Source organism: Myotis myotis, unplaced genomic scaffold (assembly GCF_014108235.1).
Source record: "Myotis myotis isolate mMyoMyo1 unplaced genomic scaffold, mMyoMyo1.p scaffold_m19_p_2, whole genome shotgun sequence".
Classification (NCBI taxonomy): Eukaryota; Metazoa; Chordata; class Mammalia; order Chiroptera; family Vespertilionidae; genus Myotis; species Myotis myotis.
This window is the reverse complement of record NW_023416324.1, coordinates 20,576,355-20,599,287: the sequence shown is the minus strand read 5'-3', so window position 1 is coordinate 20,599,287 and position 22,933 is coordinate 20,576,355. Positions and strand designations below refer to the sequence as shown.

The window sequence follows — 22,933 nt, the reverse complement described above, 5'->3', positions numbered from 1 at the left end:
TGTGAGCTCTCTGGGTGGTGGCCATGTTTATCTTGCCTGCTATTGCATCTCCGAAGCCCAGCACTTGGCAAGTGCATATTAACTATTGAATGAATGAATGAATGAATGAATGAATGAATGAATGAATGAATCCATCAATCAATGAGTGGATGAGTCACAAATGGGTGAAAGCATCTACTACTTTCAGAGCCACCAAAATTAAACAGAGGCAGTGACCAAAGTTCCAGAACCTCCTCAAGTTCTCAGTCTCTCTCCATGGGCTTTCTTTCCCAACCTCCTCAGAAGCCTTCCTCATCCAAAATATATAAAGAGCTCATACAACTCAATCACAAAAAACACACGAGCAATCCAAAATGGGCAGAGGATCTGAATAGACATTTTTCCAGAGAAGACATACAGGTGGGCAACAGGCACATAAAAGGATGCTCAACATCACTAATCATCAGGGAAATGCAAATCAAAACCACAGCAAGACATCACCTCACACCTGTTAGAATGGTTATTATCAAAATAAAAGAAATAACAAGTGTTGGAGAGGATGTAGAGAAAAGGAAACCTTCATGCATTGTTGGTGGAAATGTAAGTTGGCGCAGCCACGATGGTGGGGTGGGCAAAATGAGTGAGGGAGTCAAGAGGTACAAACTTCCAGTCATAGAGTAAGTCATGGTTATGTACTGTACAGCATGGTAGCTATAGTCAGTAACATTATATTGCATATTTTGTTGTTTTTTCTCTTTTTTTAAAATATATGTTTATTGATTTCAGAGAGCAAGGGAGAGGGAGAGAGAGATAGAAACATCAATGATGAGAGAGAATCATTGATTGGCTGCCTCCTGCATGCTCCCCACTGGGTATTGACCGGGAATCGAACCGTGACCTCCTGGTTCATAGGTCAACCACTGAGCCGTGCCAGCCAGGTTATATTGCATATTTTGTAGCTTTATATGGTGATGGGAGAAACTAGACATATTGTGATCATTTCACAGTACATACAAGTATTGAATCATCATGTTGTACACCTGAAACTAATGTAATATATCAATTATACTCAATTTATTTTTATAATACCTTTCCCAAAGGTGCCAGAGGCCCATCTGCTTGAACCCCCAAGGGTTCAGGTCAGCCTTCCCAGCAGTTTCCCCTCTGCCCTCCTTACTCCCAAGCCAATTCTTGAGCCCTACCCTGGGCCCTCAGCAAGACTGGAACAAGGATCACCATGAAGGCCAAGGCCAAGGCCGCGCGTTTGAAATGCTTGAGTAGGCCGTGCCCAATAAAAGGGAGCTCTCTTCCTTTCATGAGCTAATAGTCAAAGTGACAGCAGCATTAGTAAACCAAGGCTGGGTGGGCCAAGGTCAGCCTTCGGGGGCTCAGAAAGTGCAGGGAGGAGGAAGGGGGAAGTAGGGCTGGGCAGGGCATCGTGGAGGGGGCTCTTTCTAGCCAGAAAGGAGCAGGGGCTAGGCTTCCCAGGGTGCTGAACTTTATCCTGAGGGTAAAGAGATGGCAAACTTTTGTAGTGATGAAAGCCTTTCTTCAGAACCTATAGCTATTGGCTTGCCACTGGCTGTGAGTTCCTGAAAATTCCACAGAAGCTTAAACAAAACAGTCTGTTTTCCCCACCACCAGAGGTCCAGAGCGGAGAGTCCAGGTCTGGTTTAGTAGTTCCCTCAGGTGTGCTGAGCACCTTCTATTTTTCCCTTTGCCTTTTTTCTTTTTTACATGTGACTCCTATCCTCATGATCACAGGGAAGCAGAAGGCTGCTCCTTCTCTGTTCTCACATCGATATTCCAGGAAAGCAAGGAGAACAGCAGGGAAATGCTCTGTGGACTCCTCAGCTCTTATCTCATTGCCTAGAACAGTGATTCTCAACTTCTGGCCCTTTAAGTACAGTTCCTCATGTTGTGACCCAACCATAAAATTATTTTCGTTGCTACTTAATAACTGTAATGTTGCTACTGTTATGAATCGTAATGTAAATATCTGATATGCAGGATGGTCTTAGGCGACCCCTGTGAAAGGGTCGTTCGACCGCCAAAGGGGTCGCGACCCACAGGTTGAGAACCGCTGGCCTAGAATCTTGTCACTTAGCCAGACATCCTTAGCTCTGAGGTTAGCTAGGTGCATGGCCTCACTTCAAAGTCAAGGTTCTGTTAAGAACTTACAAAGAGAGGGAGGGACATTTATTAAACCACCATCTGTGTCTGTCACAGACTCCCAAAACATGAGCTAGCTCAAAAAGAACTGCTTGATTGGAGGAGAGCCCTGTCCACCTTTACTGGTGGCCCCTGAAGTACCTTTATGGGACCCTGGGGTGCCTGGGAACCCAGTTTGAAAACCATTGCTCTAGGCCAGGGGTCAGCAAGCCTTTCTGCCAAAAGCCAGATAACAAATATTTTAGACTTTGAGGACCATGTAAAGTTTTTGTTACAACTCTTTTTGTAGTGCTTTATTTACTTTTTTAATCCTTTAAAAAATGAGAACACTTCTCGGCCTGGCCAGGTGGCTCATCTGGTTGGACTGTCATCTCCTATACCCATGGTCGGCAAACTGCAGCTCTCAAGCCACATGCGGCTGTTTGTTCTCTTGAGTGTGGCTCTTCCACAAAATACCACGTGCGGGCGCGCACGCACAGTGCAATTGAAACTTCGTGGTCCATGCACAGAAGTCTGTATTTTGTGGAAGAGCCACACTCAAGGGGCCAAAGAGCTGCATATGGCTTGCAAGCTGCAGTTTGCCGACCACTGTCCTATGCCATAAGGTTGCAGGCATGATACCCAGTCCGGTCCTGGCACATATGGGAGGCAACCAATCAATGTTTCTCTCCCTTCCCAAATAAATAAATAAATAATAAAATAAATAATAAAATAAAATATATCCTCTTAATTCAGGGGCCAGTACAAAGACTGGCCACAGGCCAGATTTGGCCCAAGGACCATAGTTATCCAACGCCTGCTCTAAGAGATGTCGGGGCACACAGATTTGAATGCAGAGTGAAGGATAGGCTGTATACAGTGTACCTCTGTGATCATACCTACTTCATGTGCTGCCACTATCCTGCCTCAGAAAGGTGTTTGGGAGCTTTATTGATCAGCATGTTAGTTAATGAGCCATTATAAGATCCTGTGTTTAAACAAAGGCCAAAGAGAAGGGGAGAAACTGGAAGCATCGGTACATTGTGCACTGGGACCCGTCCCAAAGCCGAAGTCTAGTGTGTGTTGCTTCTGTCTGCTTGGTGTGATTAGCGCCTGTGTTAGGGTCACATGCTAAAAGAGCAGTTCACATCCATGGCTGCTCTGGCCAGTGATATGAATCATTTTATGGCTCTGGGTTCTGGCCGTCATAGCAGCGTTTCCCCATGAGAGACCTAGTAATCATGTGGTCCCTTTTTTGGAGGTGGCATGGTGAGCCAGTGCCCTCTGCCCCCGGGGCTGGCTAGAAGCAGGCGTAGCCAGGACCCCTGGTCCCTGCAGAGGCCAGGCCCCTCCTCCTGTCGAAGGCGCTGCAGGCCTTGCGGCATTTTATGTGCACCAAGTCCTTACTGAGCTGCTGAGATCCAGATAAAGGGCTTAGGGCAGGTTTGAGAGGATAAGCCATGCTCCCTGCCTCGTGGACCGAGACCCCGCTGGGGCGCTCTGAGGCAGCAGAGCAGAGCGGCAAAGAGTCTGGCCTCTGGCGGACTGATGAGTTCCAGGTTCTACCACTCAGCTGTGTGATCTTAGGCAAGTTGCTTAAGGTCTCGTGCCTGAGCTTTCCCATTTATAAAATAGAGGTATCATCGTAGCAGCTTTTGTAAATTTTACATGAGTTTATGTGTGTAAAAGGCTCAGAGCAGAGTTAAGCACATTGTAGGGTGAGCTCTTAGGGTGAAGAAATCTCATACGAGAAGATGATCAAAACTGTGATTAAGTATCTCAAAGAATCTTCTAGACCAGGAGTCAGCAAACTACTGCTAATGGGCAAAATCCAGTTTGTTGCTTGTTTTTTTTATAAATAAAGTTTTGGTGAAACAGCCATGCCCATTCAGCTGGCTGTGTTCACTCTGCAACAGACCATGGTCTGCACAGGGGAAAATATTTGCTATCTGGCCCTTCACGGGAACAGTTTGCCAACCTTTGTTCTAGACCATAACTCCTGTGAGGGATCCGAGAAGCTAGTGATCAGTCGATGCTAGAGAATCAGGAAAGGTTTGAAAGTGTCCTCCCACTCAACATTGTCTAAGCTGAGAGCATATGCCTGGCATGCCAGCAGGCACTGGCAGTAGAGAGACAATGAGATGTGATCCTACCCTTCAGGGAGTTTGCGGTGTAGTGGAGGCCCAGGTACACAGATGAGTCAGTGCTGCAGGTAAGTACTGACAGAGGTGGGAAGAAGGGGCCTCAGGGAGCACATGGAGGACAGAGGGCTCAAGGATGAGGAGACATTGCTGGGGGCCAGGAGAGAGAGGACCCAACATAGGGGTGGCCAAGAGCTCCTGCGGTGGGAGGGCAGCAGGGAGCAGATGCCCAGGGCTCCTCCCCATGTGTGTGGGGGGGTGAGGGTGGAGCAAGGAAATGGTGATGTCATCCTGTAGGCGGGACTGGGAGAGTGAGGATGCAAAGGATATTCTAGCCTGAGCAGCTGACCCCAGGATGATGACAGTAGCCAGCAGGGAATGTGGGAGGCAGGTTTGCCTGCTCAGTGGGAAAGCCAGAAGGGCCCCAGCATCCCATCGCTATTGACAGTTACAGTCCATCCCCTTTCTAAGGACCCCGCTGCTGCGGTATTGCCATGGCCCTGAGATCCGTCTCTGGTTTCCCAAGGTCCCCCAACGCTGTTGCTCCTAAAGCAGCAATTTCACCTCATACCTTTGCTTACAACTCTTCCACAACCCTCCCTTGTCTTTAGGGCAAAACCCAACCCCTTAGCATGACAGACAGCCCTTCCTGGGCCAGCTCTGCCTACTTCTCTTGCGTCACCCCCACCTTCTAGTAAACAACTCCAGATCTACCAGGAGTCTCTGGACAAGTCCACGTCCTTCGCCTTTGCCAGGTCACCTGATCCTCTGCCCGATTGCTCTCCCTTCCTTATCCTTGTATTGAGTTCAGTTCACCTCCCAAACTCAGCCTGGGGTTCCTTTCCTCCGGGAAGCCTGCTCTAGCCCTTCTAGCTAGTGGCCCTCACTCCTGTCTGTCCTGTCTGTCCATGCTCAGGGATGTTCTTACACAGAAATGCTCTTCTCCGTGAATCCCATGCCTGTGCGAGGGCCCTGCTCAAGTGGCACCTGGGCTCATGAGTGAGTGAGACAGCTATTCGCTTCCGAGGCGCCTGAAGGCACCTTGGGGTGGGGCCCTGCCGGCACCCTGGCAGTGTGTGGGTGCTGGGCTCTTTGGTTTGGATGGAGGAACCTGCACAACCAGGAAAATCTATCCACAGGATTTCTCTTCTCCTTGGTTCATAGAATAGAGAACTAAGCCGCACCCAAGCCTCCCCACTGGGAGACTGAAGATCTTCCTCAGGTTGAAGCCAGGTTGCCAGGGACAGAAAGATCCAGATTAGACAGTAGCCGTGGTGCCTCCGTGGTCCTGTCTTCACGAGTGGCACCACCACCCATCCACCCAGTGCTCAAACCAGAAACCTGCACGTCATCGTAAAGCCCTCCTCCCCCTCAACCCCGCAGGCATGCGGTCACCAAGCTCTCAGTGTTGCTGGGACCTGTGTCTGTCCTGTCCCCATCCCCTCCTCCATCCCTCACCTGGACCCCCACAGAAACCTCAAGCATCCTCCCCACCTCTGGCCTCACTCCTCCCACAGCGGTTCCCACACCAGCAGCCAGACTAATGCTTCCTCAAGCACCTATATGTCCCTGCCGCCCACTGTTTAAAACTTCTACCGCTCCTCCCTCAGAATGAGCCCCAGCTCTGCAGGGCAGGGGAGGTCTTGAGACCCTTCGAACCTAGCTCCAAGCAGACCCCCTAGTCCTGGCCCTTCTAGAGTCACCTCCTTGCACTAGAGGGCCAAGTACATTGTCCTCCACTCCCAGGCAAGGCAGCAGCAGGTGTGTTTAGTTTGTGGACTTGCCGTGGACTGACACTGAGTACTTGTTCTGGAATGTTCCATGTCTGCCACAGCACAGGCCTTGTGCACCTGACTCTACCCATCCCTCCCTCAGCACCCCCCATTGGCTGGTGTTCCACCCCCTCTGGATTCTCAGATCCTCCCTCCTGCCTCCACCGCAGGACAGTGAGCCACATGCCCCTCTGCCCTCCCCCAGCCCTCGCATGGGGTCCATCACCCTGTGTTGTGGTTGTCAGTTTGCTTCTCTGTCTCCCCTGCTCACTGAGAGCAGGGACTGTGTGGAACCCCAATGTTGAAACCCCATCCCCTAGCCTGGCATATGGCGAGTGCTCCATAAATATTTGTGGAAGGCAGGACTACAACAAGTAAAAGAGAAGAATCTTGTCGAAATCTCCTTCCTAGACCATTCATTTATTCAACAAATAAACGAAGAGGATGGAGAAAGCGGGCAGAGAGACTGAGAGAAGTCTGCAGGTCCCTGGGGGCAAATAGCTGAGATTCCACACGTGGCCTGAAAAATTGCCACCTCGCCCATGGGGGTTCCTGTGCATTAAAGCATGAAGAACGAGTCTAATCATCTCAGAGTCGGCCAGATGTGCCTGGTGTTGCCATGGCAGCCCCCAGAATTGGGCAGATGTGCCATGAGCATCTTTGGAAAACATCAGGGGACCCCAGAGACTATATGGCCTGGAAGGAAATAGTTCACACTCAAAACGCGGGCATGGAACTGCTCAGTGTGGATTGAGGGTCGTGTAGGATGGTGCCACGGGGACTCTGGGCATCAGAACATAACAAGGAAATGTCTTCCTGTTCTCAAGGCTCTCCCGGCTGCCCCTGTCTGCTCCCTAACCCCATGCTCCCTCCCTAGGTGATCAAGCTTGCCTTCGAGGAGTTTGACTTGGAGAGGGGCTATGACACCCTGACGGTCGGGGATGGTGGGCAGGACGGGGACCAGAAAACGGTCCTCTACATGTAAGTGAAGTAGGCATTCAGGTGGGAGGGCGGGAGCACGGTACCTTGGCTGAGGGTGGTGGGATGGGCTTGCTGGGTCTTGCCTGGTCCCCCAGACCACACTGTGACCAGGACAGGTGCCCTGTTGTGCTTCTAGTTTCAGCAACAGTCCCTTCACCTCTCTCTACTCCAGCCAAGGGAAACAGAGCACTGGGCCACATTCTCACGAGGGATTCACAGGAAAAGTGTACAGAACGAGCAGTTCTAGGGAGCAGGGAAATAGAGGTTTTGTGGCTGTCTGCTTTGACACAGACTCTCCTGCCACCCAGCAGTTTTTCCTCAAGGCCAAGTACGTCCGTGGTGGTCTGACTTCAGACAGAGACATGAAAGTGCTTTGCTAACCTCCCTGCCTGCTCTTAACGATCTGGGAAGTGGGTGGCCCTAGAGAATTAGGACCACATGGACATACACATTCTCTGAGTCCAGAAAGGTTAGCATCATATGGTCAGCCAAGGGAGAGGGTGCTAGCAGGCTCTCTGGGACTCCATGACATTGGGTCTTGGCTTCTCCTTTGCCCACCACCTGCTGCCTGTCAGGAAAATGCTCTTGTTTGATGCATGTGGTCCAGCTTCAGAGAAACAGGCCTGACCTCATCCATCTCCCCTGCCAAAAAGAAGGGGTGATTTCACATATGCTGAGCACCTACAGTGTGCCCAGGCACTGTGATGGGAACTTTCAGATCAGTTATCTCATTTAATTCCCACAACAGCCCTGTGAGAAAGGTGTTATTATCCCCGTGTAGTAGGTGGGGAAACTGAGGCCCAGTGGTTGCAAAAGATGGTTGGTGGCAGAATCAGCACTTGAGTTCGAGTCTTTTGATTTCAGTGAGGGATAGCATCCCTTGCCATACCCCCTCCCAGCCAGGCTAGCTCCAAGCTAATACCCTCTGGTATTAATAATGAATGAAAGATAGCTATTCAGTAATAACTAGCTTGTCCAGGAGCTGTTCTGTTCTGGGAACTTCCCACACTTTCTCATACCTGCCTGGAGAAGATTCCATCAGGGCAGTTAAAGGACTCATGATGTTACCCGCCAAGTCAGTGACATGGCTAGGACGTGGGCTCTCTCAGGAGAAAGGGAGGAATGTGAGCCCTGCCTATTCCACTGTGTTAATCAGGGTTCGCCAGAGAAAGAGAACCAATAGGGTATATATAGAGAGAAAGGGGTTTATTGTAAGGAATTGGCTCACATGGTTATGGAGGCTGACAGATCTCAAGATCTGCAGGGTGAGTCGGCAAGTTGGAAACCCAGGAGAGTGATGATGCAATTGTGGTGTGGAGCCAGCAGGCTCAAGACCCAGGAAGAGCTAATGTTTCGGATCAAGTCCAAGGCAGGGGGAAAACCCCCACAATGTCCCAGCTGGAATTCAGACAGGAAGCATCCTCTCTTAATCAAGGGAAGTTCAGCCTTTTTGTTCCGTTCAGGCCTTCAGCTGATTGGATGAGGCCCACCACAGTGGGGAGGGCAATCTGCTCACTCCATCTACCATTTAAATGTTAATCTCATCCAAAACCACAAACACACCAGGAATAACATCTGGACAGATGTTGTCGGGATACCCCAGGGCCCAGCAAATTCAGATAGCCATCTCACCCATCTCTCCCCTCCTCTTGGTGCCTCCCCACCACTCACCTGTCTTGGATCGCCGACCTATATGGTGTATCCGCTCAGTGTGCCCAAGAGGTCCTTCCACAACCCCATGTGCTTTTCCATGGAGAGAACCTTAGAAGAGCAAAGCTGAAAAGACTCTTGGGGATCATACAACCCAATCTCCTTCTTTAACATGGAGTGGAAAAGCCCAGAGATGCCCAGCATTTGCCCAAGGTCCCCCCACAAAGAATGGCAGAGCCAGGGCTTATTCCCAGATCTTTGTACTAATGGAATGTGAGTGAGCTCCCAGCAAGTCCTGTAGCAGCCCAGGGACTCACCCATCACCCCCGGATCTCTTTAGGCCAACGTCCATCTCAAACCTTCAGGGAAGCACATGCAACATGGTCAGGCTCCTTTGTTGTCCCAATTGGGTCAAACAGGAAAAGCAGAAGCCTTGGCTTCTCTCTTGCTTCCTGCCACCCCGGAGTCAGAGCCAACCCTGGCCTGGCCTCAGTCTACTCACGTGAGAGCCCCCAGATCAGGAATGTCACACAAGCTGGGCTGGTGAACCCCAGGTGGTCTGTCCCACTCCACCCCCATGGCACTCATGTGCTAAGCATCTCTCTGCAGCCAAGTCAACACCCCCGACCCCAGCTTTGAGACCCAGGGTAGAGCAGACCCATTAACGAAATCACCCCCTCTACAGCCTGCAGTCCCGCCTCTACAGTAAGGAAGCCAGGTTTCTTCCAGAAGCCCCAGCCTGTGCACTGGACGCTGGCTCTGCCACTCTGCAGCAAGCTGACCTCAGGAAAGCCGTTGCCCGTGTTGTGCCTTTGTCTTCTCATCTGTGCAGTGGGGATATAACCCCTCCCTCACTGGGCTAATGGGGGCAGTAAATGAGATAATGGGCGTGACGGTGTCACACTTGGATAGGTGCCTGGAAAATGTGAGTTGAGTGAGAAGCTTCCTGTGCTCAAACTTCAGAAAATGTGGCCCAGGGTCACGGCTGTGCTTTAAGGCTTATACTGGCAGGGAGGACACGTTGACTGAAAGGAATGGCTGGGTTCCCACCAGGGGAAGGGGTTTCTGTCTGTCTTCCCTGCAGTACAGTTCACACGAGAAATCAGAGGTTACAGGGTGTGGACACCCCTTGAGTAGATCCCATTCCAGCTAGCCCTGCCCCCCGAGCCAGCGAGGACACAGAGGTCTCTCATAAGCCCAGGGGCCTGGGCGAGGAAGTGAAGGTTGAGATTCAAGCTCTGCCCGTGGCCGAGGGGGCGAGGCGCTGAGTCCCTGGGCTCCAGTGTCAGGATTTGCCCGAGTGGGTCTGGCCCCGAGATGCTCCTGTAGGTGTCTTCAGTCGGCAGTCATTCTGGTGGGGTGCCATGATGGGGCACACACCTCTAAATCTCTCTCTCCTGACAGCCTGACAGGTACGTCGGTCCCAGATCTCATTGTCAGCACCAACCATCAAATGTGGCTCCTCTTCCAGACAGACGGCAGCGGCAGCTCCCTGGGATTCAAGGCCTCTTACGAAGGTAACTGCTCTTGGGGAGTGAGGGACCCGCCCTGGAGTCAGAGCCTCAGGGTCTGGATGTGGAATCAGCGAGCCCTGGGCTTGAACCTGATTGCGCACTAGCTTCCTCTCCTTGGAGCTCTTGACATCTCTGAGCCCCAGCCTCCATCCTTGTCCAGTGGGTCTTCTGGGTTGTTTTGAGGATTAGCTGAAGTAAATCACTTAGAATACTCGACACACAGCACTGGGCACATACTCAGTTCCATCCCCAACTCATACTAAGCTCATATAGACCTTTAAAAGGTCCCATAAACTGTCTAATCTCAGTTACTTCCTACCTTCATACTGGAGATAGGAGCTTCCCAAGCTGCTACCCACTAGGGGTGTTGGAGTGATGAGAGGTTGTGCACAGTGCTAGGACAGACACACGCCTGAGGAGGGTACAGATGAGGGTGATGTTCATCTCTTGATGGAAATAGCCATTAAGGGAATGGCAGACGCTGGGACCCAAGAGATGCCACCAGCGTCACCCTTCCCTGCACTTCCATGTCTCCTGTTGACTCATGACTGCTAATGCCGACCCCCACAGAAAGGAGAGAGAAGCCATCCCCCAGGGATCTGTGAAGGCCCTGTTAGGTGTCAGGCCCCAGGCCAGCACTAGGGAGCAGATGCATCAGGCCCAGGCCCTGTGGCAAGGGGCTCACTCTTTCTGCAAAAGCTGGGGAGCTATTGCAGTCAGGGGGGCGTGGCAGAGCCCATGGAGCCATGGAGCGTGGCATCTTCCGGGGCATCAGGAAATGTTTTATCCAGAAAGGGGGCCTTATGTCTTTAAAATGACAAGGTGACTACTAGAGAGACAGGAGGGAGAGGCGATCTTCCTGCACCCCAACTCAGAGACCTGAGCATTCTACAGGAGGCTGTTTAGGGGGAGCAGTGCCAAAGACTCATTTCACTCCGTGGGCCTCACGCCCCAGTGCTCAGGGGTCCTTCTGTACCAGGACCTGGACTGTCTCCACCCTGGATGCACAGCGTGTCCTGGGGCTGCCCTAACAAAGAGGCTCACACCGGATGGCTTGGTTCAAAGGCAGTGTGTTCTCTCACAGCTGGAGGCTAGGTGTCAGGAGGCAGTGCTCCCTCTGTGACTCTGGGTAGCATCCTTGCCTCTTCCTAGCTTCCCTGGGGATCCTTCCCTCAGTCCTTGGTGTTCTTTGGCTTGTAGCTGTAGCTCTTCGGTCTCTACTTCTGTTGTCACATGCAGCCCTGCGTGACTCTCTCCCCCTCTTATAAGACACGACTCATAATGGATAAAGGGCCCTCCCTACCTCCAGTATGACCTCATCTAAACTTGATTACTTCTGCAAAGAACCTATTTCCAAATAAAGTCACATTCACAGTCACCAGGGGTTAGGATCCAACATATCTTTTGGGGAAGACAATTCAACCCATAACAGGAGGCCAGGCCATATTTCCTGCACTAACATTGTCATAGCTCAGTGCCCACTGGGGTGAGGACAGTGACTGCACTGTTCTAAGATCAGGAAGCATATGTCTGGATGAGACAGAGCAGCAGGCAGAGAGCATCTATTGCAGCGGTTCTCAACCTGTGGGTCGAAACCCCTTTGGAGGTCGAACGACCCTTTCACAGGGGTCGCCTAAATACATCCTGCATATCAGATATTTACATTACGATTCATAACAGTAGCAAAATTACAGTTATGAAGTAGCAACAAAAATAATTTTATGGTCGGAGGTCACCACAACATGAGGAACTGTATTAAAGGGTCGCGGCATTAGGAAGGTTGAGAACCACTGATCTATTGGGTGACAAGCGCTGAGTTCAAATCCTGTTCTCTGGCTTTCTAGCTCCAGAGCAGGTCAGGGAGCCTGTCTAGGGTTCCATTTCTTCATCTGTGAAGTGCAGATAATAATACAACCTAGCTCCCAGGGCTCCTGTGAAGATTACGCTTAGATAAAGAATGTGAAAGTAAGAAGTGTCACACATTGCAACACAATAAGTGAGTAACTAAGGAGTGCAGACATAGGTAGTTAAAAGAATGGGCTCTTCTGGTGCCTGGAGTTACACTCAAGTAACTGTGGGGCGGTGGAAAGAACATCAGGCAGGAAATCAGGAGATGCAAATTCAGGTCCAAGCTCTGGCACTCACTGCTTTGAAAAGGGGAATGAACTCGGGCACGGAGTTTCTAAGGTTCCCCCCTTTCTGAACTTCTGTGGATGTTCCGCAGTGATTGTTTCCAAAGCGGGAGGAATGATCCTGTCATCCACACGCCCTTACTCTGTCCATATTTTATCAATGGCTCAGGTTAGACATAAATAGCATGAGCTTGAAAGACAGGCCAGTACACCAGTCCACATGCAGAAAGATCTCGATGGGAGGGGCTGTGGGCTAAATTACCATGACCAGATGAAGCAGGGATAACTGTCAAGCATGTTTAAGGTTCAAAAAATTAGCTACTAGAATTGATCCCAGGGAGTTAGTGTGCTTTCTTCTGTTCTGATCAGGCATCAGAGAATTGAACTTAGATGTGGGGACCGCAGCTTGAGAGGGACACGGAAAGGACACAAGCCCAATGAGAAACGCTTATCCGGGGTAGAGTAAACTCAAGGGAGACCTGAGAGCTGGGTCCAAGTATTTGAAGGATTGTTTCGTGGGAAAGACGAATTAGGCCTGTTTGGTGCAATCTCATTGGAATAGAAAGGGACTTGTTGAGAGCTCCCTGTGCCAGAAGCTTTATGTTAGTTATCTCAGGGTTTGCAGTGCCGTGTAAAGATTTGGAGTGCCCTCAGGGACCACCATGGTGGGGTAATAAATGGAGATAATAACGATCTCACAACATGTTAAGAAAGGGAAAGGAGATCACAGAAAGCTCCTGGCAGGGTGTCGGGCACAGAGGAACTTCCCCTGGAGGCTACTAAAGTTCCTCTCCACCCACACCTTCCACGATTGCACTGCTGTCCACTGGGTGTCCTTCTCTGCCCGGGGACACGTGGCTCCTTGCCATCCGCAGATGGCCAGATGACCTGTGCTTGCTCTGATAGGCCCCGGTTCTAGGGCCCCACCTCACACCTGCACTCCCACCTGGGCCCTGCCTCACATTCACACTCCCCACCTGGGCCCTGCCTCACGCCCGCACTCCCCACCTGGGCCCTGCCTCACGCCCGCACTCCCCACCTGGGCCCTGCCTCACGCCCGCACTCCCCACCTGGGCCCTGCCTCACACCCACACTCCCCACCTGGGCCCTGCCTTACACCTGCACTCCCCACCTGGGCCCTGCCTCACACCTACACTCCCCACCTAGGGCCCTCGCTGCCCAGACTGGCTGAGAAATGAGATGGTTCACTGTGGCCACAGTGTAGGGCCACAGCAGAGGTGGCAGAAGGCAGATCCTGGCCACAGAGAGCCTTGAGGCTTCATAAAGGGTTTGCACCTTGTCCAGTGGGAAGAACCGATAAGGACCAAATGTCAGGATGGGCCTGCCTTTCCCTTCTTGTCCCTCTACCACTGACCGTTTATTGGAGGGGTGAAGCCGATTGATCTCACACCTTCATGATGAAGAGCCCCCTGTACTGTAAAAAAGGGTGATTGAGTTCCCTGGCATCTGCTGCGACTGTGCCCCCTAAGCTGCTCTCGGGGCTTCTCCCACCTGCAGCCACCTGCTTCTTCAGTGCTCTGGCCGCTCTCTCGGAGCACCTGCATGGTTCCTCACTGCCCTTCAGGGTGGGTGCCTTTCAGTGTCTGTCCTTAGCCTTCCATCCTCTCTTTGTAGAACCTTCCACAGTTGATCACATCCATTCTCATGGCTCCAGCCTCAACCTAAATGCCAGTGACTTCCAAATCTGTTCCCACTTGCATTTTAGTCCACTGGTGACACATTTTATATAGCTTCTCCCTCAGACATCTCAAACCTAACCCATCTGTATTAGTCTGCTCATAATGAAATGCCATAGGCTGGGTGGCTTAAACAGAAATTTATTTTCTCACAATTCTAGGCTAGAAATACAAGAGCGAGGTTCTGGCTGATTGAGTGTTGGTCCAGGCTCTCTTTCTGGCTTGCAGATGGCTGCCTTTCATGTGGCCTTTCCTCAGTGCATGCACACGGATAGACAGAGAGCAAGCCCTCTTTGTCTCTTCTCATAAAGACGCTAACCCTGTGGGATCAGGGCCCCACCCATATGACCTCATTTAACCTTTATTACTTCCTTTGAGGCCCCATCTCCAAATACAGCCACATTGGGGGCTAGGCCTTCAGCATAGTAATTGGGCAGAGGCTGAGGACACAAACATTCATACTTAACACCATCCTAAACGAAGCTCTTCATCTCCCCCTCCCCACAGCCTCTGCCCCTGTGTCCCCATCTTAAGAAACAGTGTCACCATCCATGCCGTCACTCCTTCTCCTTTCACCTCCTCCTCCCTCTCCCACCGCTAACTCTGTCCTGGACTCTGACAGTTCTCCCTCTGCAGCGCCCCAGCCCCTTGTCTTCTCAGCTGCCAGGCCCTCATCGCCTCTCACTTGAGTGATAGCACAGGCCTCCTGCCCTGACTTGAGCCCCCACCCACCCCCATCTGCCACTTGCAGCATAGCCATGTCCCAGAATCCAAACCTGGCAGTTTCCTCCTCCTCAAAACAACTTTCAGGACAACTCCACATTGCTTTCGGGTAAGGTAGTCATTCGCTTGGCATCCCAGGCTCTCCATGATGGTAATTCCAAGCCAAATTCTGGTTTTTATGAATCCATTCTAGGCAGAATTCCAGTTTATTCATCTCTATAGTCCATAGGGCCTAACCCAGGGCCCGGCACACAGCGTGTGCTCAGTAAAGCTCACAGAATTAACTTGTAATGACATTTTGCACAGGCTCACTAGAACACCCTTCCTCAGCACCCTTTCAATCCCCTATCCCCCACTTCACCAGCTCCCAGAACTCGGGTGCCGAGAGCCCACAACTTCTCCACTGCCCCCTGGGCTTTAGGGTCAGACAAACCCAACTTATTGAGTTCTGCTACTGGCTCTGTGCATGACCTTCAGCCAGTCTCTCATCTCCAAGCCTGAGTTTTCTCATGACTGAAAGGGGCTGATAAACGTTTATCTCACAGGGAGGGGTCTTACAAGGACTCGGTGTAGTGAAGTGAGGGCTTGGCATTTAGCAAACACTCGATTAAACGCCTGCTCCCCTCCTCTGCATCTCCTCTCCCAAGCTGCACCCATGGCCCCAAGCCTGAAAATGACCTTCATCCCCCTCTCTTGGCCCTCTTCAAATCCTAGCTTCTGGCAAATTCCCTACAGCACAACTTGGCTCAGGGATGGGAGGGTGGCAGGGATGCAGATGTTCCACAGGTGGCATGAGGCCCCTGAGAGCAGAGACCTCCTCCAGGCACACCTGGCCCATCCTCATCAATACCCCCTCTGCCCCAGTTCACGTAGAGAGAAGCTTCCTTGGGGGCAGGCAGGTAACATTGAAGTATTACCCCTTTCTGCCTCTTGTTAAAAGTGTGATCCCCAATGGGAAAATTGGGAGATGTATTTCCGGAAAATTCTTCCAGCTCTGCTTGCCACACTCCCAGGATGAGGTGGGGGAGGGGACTCAGGCTCCATCAATATCCGAGGAGTCTGAGCTGGAAACTCAGTCGCCCTGCATAGGGACAGCCAGCTGTAGGAAATGCATTCACAGTTGCAACTGCTTTGCTTCCGAGTAGAACAAGAAATATTTAAGGAACAGGCAATTAGCATTTACCAGAAACATAAAATTACATACAACTTGCTAACAAGTTTTATCATCAATCTGGGAGTCTCCTGGCTTCCTGACTTGGTGCCTGGGATCTGCAGCCTGGAGCTAAACCTGGGAGCCTGGCCCAGCGCAGGAAGGAGTGGGGCTGACCCTGGAGACAGGGAGGAGCGAGGGAATAGAGGTTATGCAGAAAGGTTGCCCCCTGGTCCAGGGCACTCATGTTGGAAATGAGGCCCCCTGGGTATTCAGTACTGCCAAAGCCCCTATTATGTGTCACAGATACTGTTCCGGACATCAGGGCCACAAGGACAACAAGACAGTCTGTGCCTGCACCCAAGTCATAATCTGTCTTCATTAGAGATGAGGCAGTGCGAGAAGATGGGAAATATCAAGGAGGGGCAACTAATCTTGCTTGAGGGCATCAGGGAGGGCTTCCTGGAGGAGCTGGTGTCTGGCACAGACCTGCTGGAAGGATGAAAAGAAGCTGGTCAGCATTTCTGAGAAAGAGGAAAGATTGGCTTAGAGAGCTGGTGTGTGCGTAGGGTTGAAGCTAAGACTTGTGCAGAAATAAAGGTTTAGAGCAAGTAGGGAGACGATGGCCGAGACTAGCCCTCTCTCTGCCAGCAGTGCCTCCATCCCCTCTGCTGGTGGGCACAGGTGAGCCTCCTGAAAGAAGGTGCTGGAGCTGGGCTGGATAGGCGCCCAAGGGCAGCAGGCCAGCGCCATCCACTCCACTGCTTTCCAGACACTGCCTTTCCTCCCATTGGAATAGCATGCATGTGACCATTCTTCAGCCCAAATCTGACACCTCTGCTTCTTGTTTCATCCCCATAAGCGTAGAAGACCAAACTTTCTTAACTTCTTTCAAGAATGGCACCAGGCATGTTCCAAAGACACTCACTGAGTTTCCATGATACCCTTAAGGCTTCCTCAGGCACCAGGAGCTAGAGTTTACCTAGATTCAGGCAGCAGCTGCCTCCTCTCAGGAAAGACCAGTGGGGCCGGTGCTATGCCCTTCTGTCCTGGCCCTTGAGGGTAGGGTGACAAACAGCTAGAGGATGCCACAGCATTAAAATTTGACAGGAAATGGTTTGTCCCTGAGATGTACTCACCAAGTACAGGGACTTTTGCAAATGGCAAGCTCCAGTTTGGGGCAAATGCAGACAGCTTCGAGGCCACCTAGATATTCTACTTGTCCGTATTCACCCCTTCTCATAACCTGCTTCAGCCTGTCACATGCCCAGGACAGCGCTGTGGAGGATGGAGGTGAGGAGGGAAGCATGTCAGCCACTTCAGCCACCCAGACCCCTGTCCTATTTGTGAAAGTCATGTGCAGAGAGAGGTGCACAAATACCCCACGGTACACATACAGGTGCTTTGTGTCTCCTGCCTCCTTGTGCCCTTCCCATCGGAAGGAGACGTGGAGTGGGATGTGGTTCTAAGTCAAGCCATGAGATCCAGGTATGCCCAGAGGTCGTCTTAATGCCCCAAATATGCCCAGTCACTCGCCAGGGGTTTGCGCTGGCTGCACAAAGGATCTGTGGCACTTAGTATGCGCAAGACTGTGCTTGGTTGTAGACACACATCCCTCCTGCTCTCTAGAGAGCGTCATCAAACCCCCGGCCTGGAGGAACTGACGGCGTACAAAACAAAGCATAAACGAACTTTCAGTCCTTGAACCAGGCTCTTGTGGTCTCCGTCAGACCAGCTACCTCGTCCCTCTTCATCACTTCCTGCCGCATGGAAGTTCTAACTCTTCTCCGACGCGACGCTCCCTTCCTCCGAGTCTCCTCTCCCGCTTCTCTCCTTCCATCCTCCCCTGTCATCCCTCAAACACTTACCGAGTGTCTCCTCTGTGCCTTGCACTCTACTAGAAGCTGGAGGGAGACATTTCAAAAACCTGTCTCCTTCCTCAAGAAACTTTTCACACACACACAAAAAAAGAAACTTTTCACTTCACAGGGAGAATCAGAAGCCAAAGCCGCAGCTGTCACAGGAAGCCCTCATGGGGCTGGGAGTGGGAGAGAGCGCCTGGCTCAGCCGGGACATCCTAGGCAAGATCTCAGCCTGGGAAGCACTGGGGCTGACATGAATGGCGACGCTTTGTCTGGCAGACAAGCAGGGGTGTTCATTCGGGAGCAGAGGGACAGCAGGCGCCAAGTTAGAGCCATGGGAGAGCCAGCTGGGCTCTGCCAACAACAGGCCAAGCCTGACAGTGAGGTAACACCTACTGGTTCCTGGGTACGTGCCATGTGCCGGACATTTTGACAATTGTCTTATATACACAAGCTCATTAAATCCTCAGAACAACCCTGTAAGGTGGGTATTGTTACCACCACTTCCATTTTACAGATGACAAAACTGGAGCTCAGAGAGAATGAGAAATGGGTTCCAGGTCTACTCCTTAACGCAGGGCCAGGATTTAGGCCCAGCATTCCCTGCCACCAGAGCCCTCGCTTGTCACCGCCGCTCTACCTTGCCTTCCCACAGGTCGCTCAGTTTTGTGGTGTACAAAGCTCAAGGTCAGGGATGGCCAAAGATGAAGCTGCGGTGGAGGGCCTAGGCGAAGGTCCAGCCCTGCCGAGGAGATAGGCTTTTAGGAAGCTAGGAGAGAATCAATGAGCAGGACGTGGTGATAAATGGATTTTTATTTCTGAGCGATCTCACGCTGCTTATAGTTCAGAAGAGAGGGAAGAAGCAGGGGACCCATTCTTGCCTGATGCCACCATCCAGGTGAGAAATTGTAGGGGAGACTAAGGCAGTGGGGGAAGAGCCTAGAGCTGAGGGGCCTGATGTGTGGAGGAGGAGGAGCCATATGAGGTGTTAACGAGGACTGTGGATGAGAGGGGAGGCGAGATCCAGGCTGATTCCATATCTGGCTTGGGCCACCTCCAGAAGCCTCCTCTAGCCCCGAGGCCTGCACTGCCCTCTGCTCTCCCTGAGGCTCTGTGGTCAGAGGCACACCTCCTCCCCTGCCCTCGTCATTTACGCTGTAATTATTCCCATACCCACCTGACTAGGGCTTCTCCAAGGGCAGGGCCACGGGTCAGGCTGCTCTGTGTCTTTAGTGCTGACTGTGGCATTTGGCAGTTTCCATGGAATAAATATTAGCTGGACTCACACACTGAACAGGATATTCTGTGTTCCAGGCACTGTGTTAGTGCTGGGTGCAGAGTCAGCATCAGCAATTAACCAATGCCCACCTCCATAGGATGCACTTCAGGTGGGAACAGGAAACAAGGTCAGCCTGGCAGCCGGAGGCGGGGAAAGGGGCTGAGTGAGTGAATCGAGGGAAGAGGCAGTTAAGCTCCATGGGGGTGGAGATTTTTGTCCTTTTTTTTCCCACTTCTGTACCCCCGATGTCTAGAACAGTTAACTAACAAAATAAATAGGTGAATACTTAGAAAGGACAGTCAGTGCTATGAAGGAAGAGAATGGGGTGCAAAGAGAGAAAGGGAATGAGGAGCATCCAGGCTGCTTTGTCCAGGGGGCATCTTTGAGGAGGCAACCTCTTACACTGCAGTCTACAGTGTGAGGCGTGGGAATATGAAAGGGTGAGGTGAAGAGGCCCCAGCTGAGAGAACAGTGAATAAACGAAGGAACAAATGAATCGCATCCATTTGTAAAAGCACCAAATTGCAGCCCAAGCTTGGATACCCCCTCCTCCCTGCATGCAGCGCTGCCCTTCCTGGAGCACATCAAATGGAGAATTTATGGCGACACATGACGAAGTTCCCGCTGAACAGACATTGTCATAAAAGAGGGCTGCAATTTGGTATTAGAAATTGAAAAACCTGGGAGAAGACCGAGGTTGATCACAGACGATAGGAACAGCACCGCTGAGAACGGGGAAAGCAAATAGGCTGAGCAGAGGCCAGCGTGATGGAATTCAGAGGCGTCTGTGAAGCGCTCATCTTGTGTCCCCAGCTTGCTTTTGGTAGGCAAAGGGAGAGAGAGAGAGAGAAAAACATTATCGAATGGAATTACGTTAGGCCAGACAACAGGGAATTGCATGCATGATTTTCTCCAAGTCAGAATTTGGTTTATCTATTTGCACTTCGGGGCCCTGACCAGAAGGTCAAGGTCAAGCACCTTTCAGGCAGAGCAGTAGAGGACAGGGAGCACCCTGCAGAAAGGCACAAGGCCTTGGTCCCTGTGTTCCCAGCAGAGGTTGATACCTGGCTTGGAAGGAAGGCCCAGATCAAGACAGGGGGTGTCAGAGGGACAGAAGCCAGGCACCAGCCCCCTCTACCTTCCTGGAAAGAGCTCCCAAACTGCTATTCTTCCTCTCCCCTCCACCCAATCCTGGCTCTGTGGTCTTTACATTCCCCTCTCCAATGCCTTGCACCTCTTTGCCAAAAGCCCCCTTAAACTTGACTTCCCCTTGAGGTCATCATTACCCTATAGCCCTCTGCAGTGTAAGCAACTCATGTCCCCAGGCCATGACTGTCTGTTGGAGAGGTGGGCTCATGTGCTCACTCTCCATTCTATTCCACCTGTGTAAACCCTTCTCCTTTGACCTTATGCTGTCTCCCTCCACCTGCACCGCTTTCTACCTTCCTCATCAACATCTCCAGTCTCTTCCTCTCTACTCTGCTTATCACCTTGCCTCTCAGTTTCTTGATCTTCTTACTTCCTCTCTGTGCACTCCAGCCAGACCTTGATCTCCAGCACCTCTGAAATCTTAACTCCACCCATCTGCTCTGTCACCCTTCGTCTCTCCAGCTTCTCCACTCATCGCCCCCGCTCCTCCTGTTCATCATCCTTCCCTTGACCTCTCGATTCTCCACCCCCACCTGCTCTTCTCACTTCTCTTCTCATTTAGCCTAAGCCCTTGGGTAACCCCTCAGCCATACCCTCTTTTAACAATACCCTCAACTCCTTGCCCCATTGTCCTTCCATTTCTCCAAACCCAACCCGCCCCTCAATCAGTCCTGCGGGCCTTCCTCCTTTTCTGCGGGATCCACGTCACTGAGGGCTTCTGGGACAAGTCGCACAGTCCTGCTCTTGGTTTCCCTATAAATGAGGCATCTCCATCCACCCTCGTTAGGCCCCAGAGGTGCATGGAAGTCCATCCAGCCATGAGTTCCTCTTCTCCAGAGTGATTGCTTCAGACATTCTTATCAACATCTAATCTTCCTCCCCAGGACTGGTTGCTCACTCTCAGCAAAGACCATGACCTCCTCCTTTACTTAGAAAACAGAGCCTGTGTCATCATCATAGGATCTCCTTCAGCCTTCTGTGATCCTACCTCAACACTCATTGCAATCACCTCTTCCCTCGCCCCCCAAGAGTCCCCAGGTCTCTCAGGCCCCGCCCCAGTGAGTGACTTTCAGGCAGGGCAGGGGAGCACAAGGGAGCCCATTCCTCCTGCCTTCTCTAGAGTCTCATGCCCTTAATCCTCCATATCTTCAGTTAACTATGTAATATCTCTCATCCTCTCTGTCTACCTCTATATTTTATGTGTCTATCTCTATCTTTATCTCTATTTCTATATCTCTCTCTCCTTCCCTGGCATTTAAACATGGTTAGGTTTCTCCCATCTTAAAAATATTTTAAACTGCCCCCTTAAGTCCATACTCCTCATGTGTTATCACCTAACTTCTCTCTATTCTGTCACTTCCAGGAAATGACATTTTTAAGTGGCATCCACTCTTCCTGTATCATCTTCCTCTTCTCCCATTAGGTGTTGGTCCCATTGTTACACTCAGTCTACTCCCCGCTAACTCGCCACTGACCTTCACTAACCTGCTTTTCAGTCCTGTGTAAACTTCCCTGCAGCATGCGATGCTGTTGAGCTCCTTGAAGCTCATTCTTCTCTAAGCTTCTGTGGCCCCACTTTCCCCAGGATTTAATCTAACATTGTGCTGGTCCCTACAGTGGTCCTAAGGGTTCTGCCCTGGACTGACAACTCTTCTCACTCTCCTTGGGTGGTCTCATCCTTCGCATAGCTTCTTTTATCATGTGAGCCGAATCCAAATTCTGTATTTCTAGAGCAGATTTTTCTCCTGAACTTAAGACACATGACACCACTTTCTACTAGCTGTGTCCACTTGGATGTGCCTGTGTCTACTCAGCATGCCCTACTGCTGACCCCCAGACCTGCCCCTCCTCCCGCATTCTTATCTTAGTGGAAGCACACCCAGGGCCCAAGGCCCACCCTCCCGTCACTGTAGACCCATGCCTCTCCCTTACCCCCTGTATCCTCACTCTCAGTGGGCCTATGGCTTCTTCTAGCTTCAGGCCTCCCAGATCTTTCTGTCTCTTTCCTTCCCCTCTGCTCGTGCCCAGTCTGGGATGCTACCAGAACACCTCCCATATTACTGTGAGCCTCCCACCAGAAAGGAGGCTCCAGACAGGCAGGGCTATGTCTGCCCCATTCTCTGTGAACCCCCAGGGCTGGGTGCAATGGCTCACTAAGTAGACATGCAGGCATTTATTAAATGAATGAATGATCCCTCTGCCTCCAGAATGACTGCTCCTGACTGTTCTCCAGACAGCAGTCGGGGTGATCTTTCAGAATATACAATATGAAATGCTAAATAGAATGGACCCCTTTGTGGACTCCCAGTTGCCTATTATCTGTAGCTCACTCTTATTAGCAGATCTCACAGGCCCTTCTATGGGTTGGCCCTGTTGCTTTCTCCAGCCACATCTCTCAGCATCTTGCCAACAGTACCTTGTATGTAGAAAGGCAATATTGCACAGTGGTTAGGAGCCCTGGGACCATTCAACCTATTTGGATCTTTGATCCACCATTCTCTAGCTCTATGGCCTTACATGATTGATCTGTGCCTCAGTTTCCTTCATTTTAAAATGGCTATAATAGTATTACCTCTCAGGGTTACTGTAAGGATGAAATGAGTCAATCTATCTAAAGTGCTCCTAGTGACTGCCAGCACATAACCAGCACCAGAGTTATTAGTTATAACAACTGTTAGCCAGTTAGTATCACTGTTGCCATTGCAATCCTACAGTCTTACCACTGAGACTTTGCATGGCCTCATCTCCACCTC

At 51.2% G+C, this 22,933-nt stretch overlaps 1 protein-coding gene across 1 annotated transcript in view; it reads left to right on the top strand.

The window, feature by feature from the left end:
- The window catches only part of LOC118675072 (CUB and sushi domain-containing protein 2-like), a 347,464-nt gene that overhangs the window by 320,171 nt on the left and 4,360 nt on the right, over nt 1–22,933 (top strand). The window contains exons 11-12 of the mRNA XM_036347222.1: nt 6,921–7,024; nt 10,079–10,191. Coding sequence (XP_036203115.1) covers nt 6,921–7,024; nt 10,079–10,191 — 217 coding nt within the window. The remainder of the gene's footprint in view (nt 1–6,920; nt 7,025–10,078; nt 10,192–22,933) is intronic.